We start from the raw sequence: 12,323 nt of genomic DNA, 5'->3' as shown, positions 1-12,323 counted from the left end.
CGCAGGGAGGGAGGATGTACAACAACAGAAGCGAGTGGGCCCAAAAGAATTAGGCGTTTTGAGTAGAGCATGGGGATTTGTGTTTTTCTTCTTCTATTATCTTTTTTTCCATCCATATGGGAGATTTTTTTCCGGGTTCGAAAACAAAGAAAGGCGTCTGGGTAATTGTTTGAAAAAAAGGGGAGCCAGGGGGGGGACTACCACTATTATTAATGACTGAAACGAGAGGAGTATTGTACGAGTACAGCACGGTAGAAAGCATTGCTTCAGGAACATGAAAGAGAGAATACAGGCTCTGCATATGCAGTACTTTGATTTGATGCTGGTTCAAGATGGTCATGATGGTGTCCTGTGGTGTTGCGCGGTGTCTGCCATGTGAGAGTGCTTGATACCTTGATGGGCAAAGTGAAGCTCCGTGTAGCCGGGTCTCCCCACTCCGTCGTCGTCATGACTGCCGAGCCGGCGCCTCCGGGGTCTGACAGGATTGAGATTCAGTGGCACGTCTCCGGCGTACGGGAATGAACATGTGAAGTGGTGCCCTCGTATCTGACCGGGTATCTCCAGTTGCAGGACGGTCATGGCGCCACATGAATGACGAATTTGGTGTCAGCGCAGTGCGCGCTGCGCCGGTGTGTGGAAGCGTTCCTGAGTCGGGTCATGGTCCCCGGGAAAGTACATGTAGAGTCTCTTGGGTTTCAAGGGGAGATTGTCGTTGGACGAATCAAGCAAAGGAAGAATCAATTAATTCTTTCCGTGGACGCGGTGTATGTTGCCCACTCACACACCTGTTAACCAGTTTCCCGGTTTGGAGGGGGAACGACCAACGATCCAGAGTTGGGCAGCAGGGGAAATTTGGTTATCGCGTGGGTGGTTAAAATAAGCAACCCCCTGAGGTAATCTTAGGGAGAGGCACTGTCACGCATACGGATAGTCTGCGGGTTTTGTGTGTGAGTGGTGCCAAATAATGAGATTTGATACCTGGCTTTTTTTTTTTTCGGAGCCCAATGAACGGTACATAGTGCCGGGGCGACGGCGTCGTTGGCCAGTGTGAGATGCACAAAACCCGGATGATGTGCCCCGACCAGAGATGCAAGGCGGAAAGGTAGGGAGCAGGAAGGTACCCACAGTCCACACACGCAAAGGAGATCACCCTTTTTTTGGACCCCTAAATCGCTAGTCACCCCTTCCCGAGTCCCCCCCCCCCCCTTGGACCTTTCCAGAACCCTTTTCTGTGTACGCAAGGACGGAGCGGAAAGTTGGGATGACTGGCGCACGCGAGATGCGCGCGTGGAAGGTATCCGGCGTTGAGATAGGCGCGCTCGGGGGAAGGGATTGCCTGTGTAGAGATTGGTATGGGAGGCCGCCAAGACAGGGAAGTAAGTACGTGATTGGGAGGCCAGGACGGGATGAGCTTTTTTGTGTATGTTTTGGTGTGTAGGGCTCGATAGTGAGGCTGTATTATTAGGAGAAGAGAGCGAGCGCCCGGGAAGATTCCTCTATCCTCCGCTGTTCCAAATCCAGTCTTCTCTCAGGTTTCCAAGGATCCACGGTGGAGCTTGGGACGGGAGAATTGGAGGAGGAAGGTCAGGGACTCCCTTGGAGACAGGGGACGGCATGGGTATGGCAGGGCTAACTTGGCAAGACTAAAAAAGAAGTCTTGGTTTGGAACGAGGAAGAGGGCACGAGAACGGGGAGGGCGAGCGGACACTGGAGGGAGAGCCGGCCGGGCGTGAGCACGTAAGAGTATTAGTTGTCATAGTTGACGGGATGGTGTTACGGTGCTTTGCTGTCCATCTGTCCCGTATCTTTGCGACGAGTGGCCTGGGCTTGGTGTGTTTCTGGGTGTCCCTTGCGTGTTGCATCTCGTGGGAACCCGGCGCTGTCTTTTTCTTGTCTACTGTGTATGCAGGCATACCAGGTAAGTAGGTATTAAGTTTTGTGCGATGTGGCCCTTTTCTCGTGCTTGTTTTTCTTCAGACGTGTCAATGTTGACATTCATGTGGCAAGGTATGGGGATGGGGGGGAAAAGAGGTCAACAAACGAGGCGCTGGTGTCAAGGTTCAAGGCAGAAAGAAAGGTTTGAATATCGCGACCTGATGCCCCGAGATGTGCATATATCCGTACCTTATGGATGTACTGCGTACTACGTAAGGCATTGATGGGTTAGGAGGATGTTCTCCTTCCGCGCAACTTGACAAGGGCTCAACTTGTGGATTTTGCAGCGGGCTGCAGGTGAAGAGGCCTGCGGTGAGGTAATCGCGGCCGACGCACCTCAGAGGCATGTCATCGGGTGGTACCTAAGGTAGGTATCCATACGTAGCGGGAGGTATCGTCGCCGCGCTAAGACGGATGAAATTGGTGGTAATTTGAGCTGGAGCTTGTACTCGTACCTGAGGTGGATGGAATCTTGATGGAAGCTGCGGAACCCAAGTCCCCTTATTATCCACTGCAAGGTAGCCACTAGCTGCTCGCAGTGCTCACCTACGCAGTACATATGTACATACACTACCTACGGAGACAGGCTACGACGGATACAGGGCAGAGTCACAGCGAAGCACCCCAGACATGCTGGGTGATCATCGCCCCCCGGTTTGCCTTCCACCCCTGGTCCACGTCAGGCAAAGCCGCAAATGTGCTTCCATTGCATTGCTGGGCTTGGCTTGGTACTTGGAGGAGCGTCGGATTGCATAATGATATCGTCCCGCCCACACACACACACACACACACACAACACACAATGACTACACTTGCCATTTCTGACCTCGACATTACCGCCATTCTTGGGCTCTCTCCGCTTTAGCGTCTGCGCTACTACAGTCCACCAAACATTTCCTACCTACTCACCTAGGTCGCGCACCTCACCCTTTTCTCTATCCTCCCTTTCTACTTCCCACGAAGCTCGCGATACACACCGATAGAACACTCAACCCGTCAGTCCTCTCGCCAGGACGCAGGCTTACAGCAGCGGGCGCATCCTGCAACATCCTGCTGCCGTTTGCTTTTTTGGAAACCATGACGTTTGGCGACATCATCGCCCGTCACCCAACATGGACCCCGAGCCTACTCTCCCTCTCGAGCGCTCCGTCTCGCAGCATAGCGCAACGTCCATGAGAAGCGGACGCTCACATACCGTACGAGCCAAACGATCAAAACTCAACTCCCAGCCCTCGAGCTCCGCGAGCTCCATTGCCGCCTCCGAAGACAAGTCGCTGACGAGCTTCCCTTCCTTCTCCCCCGACTCACCAAGGGGCGAACACGCCTTTCCTCCGCCGCCACTGACACCTGAACCCGAAGCCCCTCCCACCGTACGCAAGATCTCCGATACCAGGCCCGGCCCCATCTCCCTGCTCGGCAATCTGACTGGATCATCCGCCGAACAAGCGGCTCGCGATGCGCTGTTCGAGGACTCGCCCATTTCGACCCACAAGATACCAGGTGCCCTTCACCACTCCGACGATGAGCACATTGGGCGTCTCATTGCCAGGCATGGAGCCGTTGCGCTCGTCAGGCAGGTTGCGACCGACCTGGCACAGCGCGATGCCCAAATCGCCCAGCTGAGGAGGAAGGCCGACGAAAGGGAGAGGGCTTTGCGCAAGATTATACTGGAATGCGGCTTATCTAACCTAGACCTTGAGAAGAGATTAAGAACGATCGAAATAGAGGTCAAGACTGAACGCCCCGGCAATCGCCGCAACGAGAGCGGGCTATCTGACCTCATGAGCGATGCCATGCAGGACACCGTCAACGTAAACGTCTTTGGGCAGACTGATGGCAACGACGCCACGATCCGCGCTAGCAACCTAGCTATGCCCTCCGTTCCCGACGGAAGAGGAACCGCGAGGGGATGGAAGGATTATCTTTGGGGCGGAACCAGCAGGAAGGGCAGCATGCCCAGCAGCGTCAACGGCGACGACATCGCGAGACCTTCAACCGTTGTGAGGACGCAGTCTACTGCCGATAGGCGGCCCGGTCTTCAGGACGATCTCTTCAGCCCACCCAGCGAGGGTGTGCCGCCCGAAAGCGTGCCACCAAGAACACCCAGTCGAGCGTCTAGCATTCAGTCTGGACCCCCTGGTTCACGCAAAGCCTCAACTTCGGTCGCTGCTAGCCTCATGAGACTGGTGGCTGGAGGCGCAATCAACACGCGTGAGGGCGGCCCCAATCGCGGAAGGTCTAATAGTGCTACCCAACCACAGTCGCAGTCGACCCCGCGAGCGTCCTCAACCTCCAGCGCCAAGACCACACAGTCAAGCAGAGCGGTCTCGACGGCGGGCGGCCCCAAGGCTCTCATGGCCATGCGCAGAACCACGGGCATCGCGAACGCTCCTCCCGTCAATACCACCGCCAGGACTCAACCGCAAGAGAGATGGGACACCATGGTGAACAGTCCGACGAATGCGACCTCGAACCGCCAGGAGAGTTACGGTCCCGTCGAGATGGATGCCATCCTCCCACCCGAGACCCAGCCGCCAACCTTGACGCATATTTACAATAACTATATCGGAAGCGAGTATCTCACCGACCGCTTCGGCTTCATCTACGATCAACGGAGAAAGAAGAGGCAGCGCGAATCTGCGCAAATGGCACGTCACTTGAAGCAGGGCGGACGTGCCGAGATGCTGTCAAACGGCCGGTCGGACTTGACTTCCCCAATGATTGAAGAGGAAGAGGAGGTGCTTGCAAGCCCCGGCAGCGAAGAACGACCTGGCAGCCCGTCGTCCACGGAGGAACGCGCGGGTGAGGGGAAGCCCAAAAAGTGGCAAGATTACCTCAAGCTGGCCACATTCCCGACGGAGCTTTTGTCTCATACCCCCTCACTCGGTGCGCCATCTCTTGAGGTATTGGAGGGTGGAGAACTGGGTCTCAAGTCACCTGGACTCATTGCGGCTGACGAGCGAGGATTCGTCCCGATTGCGAGCACAACAACATCCGTCATCGACAGCGAGGCGACACCCCCAGTCGAGACTGATGCTGCTGCAGGAACGGTTGTCAGGGACGACACAGAGCCCGTGAAGCTCCTTCTCCAGCACATGGGAGAGTTGCACGATTCTCTGCAGAGAGACAAGGCGGCACGTTGGAACGAGTTCCTGCGCAAAGTCAGGGCGGAGAGGAAGCGAGATGGTGAGGCTGCGGCCGCAGCAGCAGCCGCGCTTGCCGAAGCCCGCTTCGAGCGACCTGCCATGACCATCCCCGAAGCTGCCATAGCCGATGGCGAGCTGATCGGAATCACTGGCCTCGGAAACAAAGGCAAGGTTGGGCGCGCCAAGAGGTCAGAGTTGAGGAACTTGGTTCTCGGTGGCATCCCAGTCAGCTTGCGCGCCAAAGTCTGGTCTGAGTGCTCCGGCGCCACTACGCTTCGTGTTCCCGGATACTATCAAGATATCATCGCTCGACCGGACGAAGATGATGACCCGCTAGCAGTGTCCCAGATCGATATGGACATCAACCGTACTCTGACCGACAACATCTTCTTCCGCAAGGGGCCGGGCGTGTCCAAGCTTAAGGAGGTGCTGAAAGCCTACGCCCGCCGAAACCCAGAGGTCGGCTACTGTCAGGGCATGAACCTCATCGCGGCGAATTTGCTGTTGATAATGCCATCGGCAGAGGACGCGTTTTGGATTCTGACCAGTATCATCGAAAACATCCTGCCTTCTGGGTACTACGACCACAGTCTCCTTGCGTCTCGCGCAGACCAGCAGGTGTTGCGCCAGTATGTCGTTGATGTGCTACCCAAACTGTCGCAACACCTAGACGACCTCAGCATCGAACTCGAAGCGCTCACCTTCCAGTGGTTCCTCAGCGTCTTTACCGACTGCCTTTGCGCCGAGGCTTTGTTCCGAGTCTGGGATGTGGTGCTTTGCATGAACGACGGGAGCACATTCCTGTTCCAGGTGGCGTTGGCCCTGCTCAAGCTCAACGAGACGCAGCTTCTGCAGTGCGATACGCCGGCGAGCGTGTATACTTACATCAACCGCCAGATGACGAACCACGCCATCAGTATCGACAACATGATCAAGGCTTCTGACGCTCTGAGAAAGCTGGTGAAGCGCGAGGATGTGGAGGCGCGTCGCGACAAGGCGATCCAGGCGGAGAAAGATGTTGTGAGGCAGAGAAACGAGATGAACGCGGCTAAGAAGGCGAACAAGGCGAACGGGAATGGTAACGGCGTCGGCACTGGACAAGAGGAGAACGGGGCAGCGGAGCCGGGCTTGGATGTCCGCGAGCCCAGGCCGATTGAGCAAGACGTGCAGACGTGAGAGATGGAGAGCAGCGGTGATGCATTTCAGGCGTTTGAATGGACGTCCATGATACCCCCTCTGTCCGGTTGGGAAGACACACAAAATAGCGTCTCTTTTTTTTGACAACACAATACACGATCTCTTGAGCATTGAAAGTTGGACACGAATGATGTGCTATGATGAATGCGTTTAGATTGCATGCGTTATTCGTGGCTATCGTACCCGACTTCTGTAATCATCTGACCAGATACTTCCAAATCTAGTACTCGTCTCCTACAACTTGGCCTTGCCAGCCTTCCACTCCTGCACAAACCTCTTCCCCGCCGCAACTCTCTCCTTCTCCAGCTCCTCCCTCTGATCCCAGATCTTCTCCTCGCTCTCATAGTTCTCTTTGCTGAGCACGTACGCGCTCTCCTTCCACATCTCCATCTTGAGCACGGCATACACCCCGCTCTTGCCCCTCTCCGTCAACTTCCGCTCCGCAATCAGCTTCAGCGCCTCGTCCAGCCCGCCGAGCGCATCGACGAGGCCGGCCTCGAGGGCCGCGGGGCCGGGAAAGCGCTTCGCCTCGAGGACGATGTCCTGGTAGATCTTGGGGGATGCGCATTTGATACGGAAGATGGCGGACATGGGGGGCTTCAACGGCGCGCCGAACTCGAGCTCGTTCATGCAGAGGAAGCCCTTTTGCGGGTTCATGACGCGGTAGTCGTGGTGCATGGCCGTCATGAAGCCGCCCGCGAAGGCGTGGCCGGGTATGAGGGCGACGGTGGGCATCGGGTAGGTCAGCAGGCGTTTGAAGAGGGCGTACAGGGTGTCGGGGAAGAAGCGCGGGGTCGCGAAGGCGTGTTCGAGGTCGAGGCCGTTGGAGTAGAATTTCGCGATGGCGGAGGTCGTGACGAGGACGCCGGGCGGGTGGGCGAACTCGATGATGTCGAGGGCGGCGAGGAGGGCTTTGCAGAAGGGGGTTGTGAGGCGGTTGTCGGGGGGCGAGGACCAGGTTAGGAGGTAGACTTGGGGTGCTGGGGTTGTGCAGACTATGGCGCCGCCTTGGTGGGAGTCGAGTTTGGGGATGGGGATTGTGAAGAGGGGGGTTTGGGAGGCCATCTTGTGTGGGTGGGTGGTGATGTTGATGAGGGTGTTGGTGAGATGAGATGGGATTGAGGTTTGGTTATGTTGTTTTGACACACGGATGCTTGGGGACAGATCGAACAGGAGATGACCAGAAAGAACCCCCAAAACTTGTATGTGGATTGTATACAAGTAATTTAGTCTTGATGATGAAGCTATGATATGAGAATGGACGAGGGCTAAGATAAGTTGGAGGTGACAAAGGCTTGAAGTTGAAGGGATCGACGGAAGGTCCAAGTAAGCGCTGCTGACCTCGGTTCGGCAAAAGGCACTAAGGAAAAGCACACCTCAGATTGCATACATGATTAGAAAATCAAACGTGCGGCGCGCAGTTTGGCTGACACCCTTCCCCGAATCCCCAAATCTACCTACCTTGCCTCAAGGTACCGTATGGCAAGCTGGCTGTTCTTCCGACGCACAAGTGTCAGTCATCCAATCACATAGCTTGTCATCTTGACCAGTTCCCAGTTCTTGGGATGGATGGAATCCTTTTTCCGGGCTACGTGCTAAAGTGCCCTCGTGTTCATGGGGGAACTTACGAGGCTAAGTACCCCGAAAGGTTAATGGGCTTTCACATGTGAAGAAAGAGCGGCCCCAAATGGAGGACCGCCAAGCTCCTGCGGCTTCTGATGCACCCCAGAATCGTCCTGGCCATCCACAATTCGCTTACCTTAGCTAAGTGGATCCCGCCAGTGCCTCCTTGTCCCCCCTGCAGAGCTGTTCCTTACGTAAGGCAGCATGCCACTTTGCGGTAGCCAATCAACACCTGCCATTGACAGAGCTACCCCAATTCCAACTGCCCTGCTGGCCGCTGTCGCGTCGTAACTTCCACTGAGTGGTCCCCGCTGGCTCCAGTGTCAGGTCAGGCCGCCCACGTCTCACAAGTCGCACCTCTGTCCTTTTGCAGGAAAGAAAGCCAGAGACAATAAAACAGATTGGGACTCGCTTCTCCCCCCTTCAGCACACCCCGAATATACTTGCCACAGACGAATCACGGCCATGGCGGAGAAAGATGACGATCAGAGGACCGTCGTCTTCTTTCACCCCGACCTTGGCATCGGTGGTGCTGAGCGTCTCGTTGTCGATGCCGCTGTCGGCTTGCAGAATCGAGGCCACAAGGTGGTCATCTTCACCAGCCATTGCGACAAGAGCCACTGCTTTGAAGAAGCTCGAGATGGTATGCCTGTTTCTTTTACCCATGCCTCTCGCATATGAATGAGCATACCCTAACTTATTTCTCCACCAGGAACCCTCGACGTCCGCGTCCGCGGCAACTGGATCGTCCCTCCCTCCATCCTCGGCCGCCTCACGATCCTCTGCGCCATCCTGCGTCAGCTCCACCTCCTCGTCCAGATCTACGCCACCCGCGAACTCCAGTCCCTGAACCCAGACACCTTCTTCGTCGACCAGCTCAGCGCGGGCCTGCCGCTGCTGCAGTACCTCGCCCCCAAGGCGCCCATCCTCTTCTACTGCCACTTCCCCGACATGTACCTCGCCCTCGGCCGCGAAAAGTGGTGGAAGCGCCTCTACCGCGTGCCCTTTGACTGGGTCGAGGAGTGGAGCATGGGCTTCGCCGACGAGATTGCCGTCAACTCGGGCTTCACCAAGGGCATGGCCACGGGCGCGTGGCCGAAGCTCGCCAAGCGCAAGAACTTCAAGGTCGTGTACCCCTGCGTCGACATCGCGCCCAAGAAGGAGAGCGAGAAGAATGCGATTGGCAACGGCAACAAGGAAGAGGAGGCCATTTGGACGGACAGGAACATTATTCTGAGCATCAACCGCTTCGAGAGGAAGAAGGACATCGCGCTCGCCGTCAAGGCTTTCGCGGCGCTGCCTGCGGACAAGAGAAAGGGCGTCCGGCTGGTCCTCGCGGGCGGATACGACCCGCGCAGCATCGAGAACTGCCAGTACCACAAGGAGCTCGAGAAGCTTGCCGCGTCGCTCGGCTTGGAGACGTTCACGGCCAAGAACATCATCACCGCCTTGTCTGCGCCTGAGCACATCCCGGTGCTGTTCCTCCTCTCCATCCCGTCGAGCTTGAAAGACTCGCTCCTCCGATCGGCCAAGCTACTCGTCTACACGCCCTCCAACGAGCATTTCGGCATCGTGCCCCTCGAGGCCATGTTGGCGGGCGTGCCCGTCCTCGCGGCAAACACGGGTGGGCCCAAGGAGACGGTCATGGACGGCGTGACGGGCTGGCTGCGGGCGCCGGACGAGGTGCTGGAGTGGACTGTGGTCATGGACAAGGTGCTCAACAGCCTCGGCCGGGGCGATTTGGAAAAGATGGGCAAGGCCGGCGTGCAGAGGGTGCGTACGGGTTTCGGGCAGGAGAAGATGGCGGAGCGGATTGAAAGGTTGCAGGACGAGATGTTGGCGGAGCCCAAGATGCCGCCCCTGTTGAACGCCGTGCTCAACTTTTTGGGCATTGTCGTGTTTTTCGGGTTGGGACTGGTCACCTCGCAGATGTTTGTCAATGCGAAGCAGAGGAGAGCTTGAGGGACGAAGCAGGCCCGATGAGGAATTATGTTTGTTGGTCTTGTTGTAGAAAGGGAACTTGGCTGTACGATACTCTAGTTGTCTGTCGAATACTGATAGATTTGTTTTCCTGTCAAAAAACAATACCCCTTCGAATCTGCTTCCATCTTCTCATTCATTTGCGCTAAAGTAAAGTCTTCAAGTAAGGTACTCAACTTGATCTTCCCCACATGGTATGCGTGAGCTCAGAATGGATGCTAGACACCTTGACTTGACCCCCACGTAGCGGGGTAAACACAGATGGCACACACCGTAGCGTAACTCCCTCTCCGAACCTCCGTTCCGTCACTTGAGCCGGATGTCTCACCTCACTTCCACATATACTCGGTACCTCACTGCGCCGACTTCATTCCCGCACCCCCTCACAAATGTCACCCGACACAACGGACCCAGACCCGGCCATGAACAGCCGCAGAGCCCTCGTCGACTTCTTCGCCCGGAGCCTGACGGCGTTCCAATCCTCAAAGGATGCGTTCCGCGTCGTCTGCACGCTTCCTCCCCGAGGAGAAACTGCCGCAGAGGCCAGCGGCGAGTTCAGCACATCGACGCCGGCGCCGGCGCCGCGGAGGCCGAACCGGGACGACGCGAAGGCGAGGCCGGTGGAGAGCAGCCTCGTCGTGCTGGATTCCTCGTTTAACCCGCCTACGCTTGCGCATCTACGCATGGCGGCGTCTGCGGTGAGAGATTTGCGGAAGGGGAGGGGTACGACCGCGACGAGGAGGGGCGGCGGAGCTGGAGATTCGTCGTCGGGTGCGGGTGGGGAGGTGGGTCGGAGGAGGGCTGTGAGGGTGCTGCTCCTGCTTGCTGTGAATAACGCGGACAAGAAGCCTAAGCCTGCGGCGTTTGGGGTTCGGTTGGGGATGATGTATGCGTTTGCTGGGGATTTGAGGGATGAGGTGCGGCGGAGGGGGGTAGATGGGGTCGAGGAGGAGCAGCGGCAGCAGGAGGAGGAGGAGGATGTCGAGGTCGACTTGGGGTTGACGACGATGCCGTATTTCCACGATAAGAGTCAGGCTATTTCGGACACGAGGTTTTATGCGCGAGGGGACGGGGGAGGGGAGCCGGAGCAGGTGTATTTGGCGGGATATGATACTCTTATCCGGATCTTTAACCCAAAGTACTATCAAGCTTCTTCTTCTTCTTCGTCACCGGGAGGGACAGCAGTGGAGGAGGCAGAGGCACCGATTCGAAGGGCGCTGGATCCGTTTCTGGGCAGGTCTAGGTTGCGCATCACGATGAGGACGGATGATGAGTGGGGTGGTGAGGGGGAGCAGGTTGCGTACCTCAAGAGTTTGAGGGATGGTGGGCTGGAGGATGTTGGTGGACGGCGGGCGTGGGCGGAGAGGGTTGAGATGGTTAGGGGGAGGGATGAGGGGGAGGAGGTTGTTAGTAGTACCAAGGTGCGTGAGGCTGCTTCCGCGAGGGATGAGGAGATGTTGGGACGGTTGGTTAGTGCGAGGGTGAAGGGATGGGTGCTCGGCGAGGGGTTGTATCGTGAGTGAGTGCGGTGGTGGAGTTTGATGTCAGGGGGATGTTGACTTTCTGAGATCAGGAAGCGGGTGATGAGGGCTTCGTGTGCTGCTTCGTCTACGTAGGCCTCGGGGCAGATTCTGCTGCACGCTAACATGATCGAGGATATGAGGCAAGTTCGCAGAGACGTCGTTGATATTGGCGAATGGGCACATGGACTCATCGTCCTGCTGATGGACATCATCGAGCCAGGGAACCTCGTTGGCTTCAAACGGCAGCAGGCCATCTAGAAGTGCAGCTTCTCGAAATAGCTATTATCACGGCCGTTGAATGCCTCGATCAATCTGTTCAACCTATATCTTTCTCGACTTGGCAGGTGGGCGTGTTTCCTTCCTTCAAATCCACACGGGCGGCCGGTCACGAAACATCTCGACACTCAGCCATGTGCCACAGCTTCAGAGATGAACCCGGGGTTTCACGATGTGGTTTATCTACCTTGGGACTGAGCTGTTGATGCAACAGTGCATACCATACCTCAAAGGGGCTCCCATCGGCATCCGGACGATCTCACTGACCCATTCCCCCTTTGATTGACGCTACTCTCAACCGCCAGACAGCTTCTCGCAGCATCAAATCGGTATATGAAGAAGAGAAGTTTTCCGACGTCTTGATGCCTGATTCACCAACACCTTCCCAGGCATCTTTCCCGTTCCGAACCCGCTCTTTCCATCTTCACGATGCAGATTTTTTACATCTCCAGCCTAGGTACGTACTCATCCACCTATCAATTTTCACCAACCCGAATTCTCATTGGCCCAAAGCCTTGCAGCACTGACTGATGCCGTCCCCCACCAAAGACCCACTCCCGCACCTCTCCAACCTCTATAAAACGTCGCCTCCCGACCGCAGCTCTTAGAATTTTCTCTTCTTCTTTTTTCTTCATGTCGACAA

The 12,323-nt window shown here is 56.6% G+C and overlaps 4 protein-coding genes across 4 annotated transcripts; 3 read left to right on the top strand and 1 right to left on the bottom strand.

Moving 5' to 3' along the window:
* Positions 1-3,047: 3,047 nt before the first annotated feature.
* CABS01_05559 (TBC domain-containing protein) lies at positions 3,048-6,257 on the top strand (the record flags this gene model as incomplete). Its single annotated transcript, XM_060538927.1, has 1 exon — positions 3,048-6,257. The coding sequence occupies one exon, from the start codon at positions 3,048-3,050 to the stop codon at positions 6,255-6,257; it is 3,210 nt and encodes a 1,069-aa protein (XP_060405189.1).
* A 255-nt stretch (positions 6,258-6,512) lies between these two features.
* On the bottom strand, positions 6,513-7,343 carry CABS01_05558 (enoyl-CoA hydratase/isomerase; the record flags this gene model as incomplete). Its single annotated transcript, XM_060538926.1, has 1 exon — positions 6,513-7,343. One exon carries the CDS (start codon positions 7,341-7,343, stop codon positions 6,513-6,515), a length of 831 nt encoding a protein of 276 aa, XP_060405188.1.
* Positions 7,344-8,366: 1,023 nt separating this feature from the next.
* Positions 8,367-9,863, top strand: CABS01_05557 (glycosyltransferase family 1; the record flags this gene model as incomplete). Its single annotated transcript, XM_060538925.1, has 2 exons — positions 8,367-8,544; positions 8,614-9,863. The coding sequence occupies 2 exons, from the start codon at positions 8,367-8,369 to the stop codon at positions 9,861-9,863; spliced, it is 1,428 nt and encodes a 475-aa protein (XP_060405187.1).
* A 407-nt stretch (positions 9,864-10,270) lies between these two features.
* CABS01_05556 (cytidylyltransferase) lies at positions 10,271-11,662 on the top strand (the record flags this gene model as incomplete). Its single annotated transcript, XM_060538924.1, has 3 exons — positions 10,271-11,396; positions 11,459-11,493; positions 11,537-11,662. The coding sequence occupies 3 exons, from the start codon at positions 10,271-10,273 to the stop codon at positions 11,660-11,662; spliced, it is 1,287 nt and encodes a 428-aa protein (XP_060405186.1).
* Positions 11,663-12,323: the final 661 nt, after the last annotated feature.

This window comes from Colletotrichum abscissum (assembly GCF_030869225.1).
Source record: "Colletotrichum abscissum strain IMI 504890 chromosome Unknown Scaffold_11.1, whole genome shotgun sequence".
Taxonomy (NCBI): domain Eukaryota; kingdom Fungi; phylum Ascomycota; class Sordariomycetes; order Glomerellales; family Glomerellaceae; genus Colletotrichum; species Colletotrichum abscissum.
The sequence above is the reverse complement of the archived record's forward strand: the minus strand, read 5'-3'. Positions and strand labels throughout refer to the sequence as shown.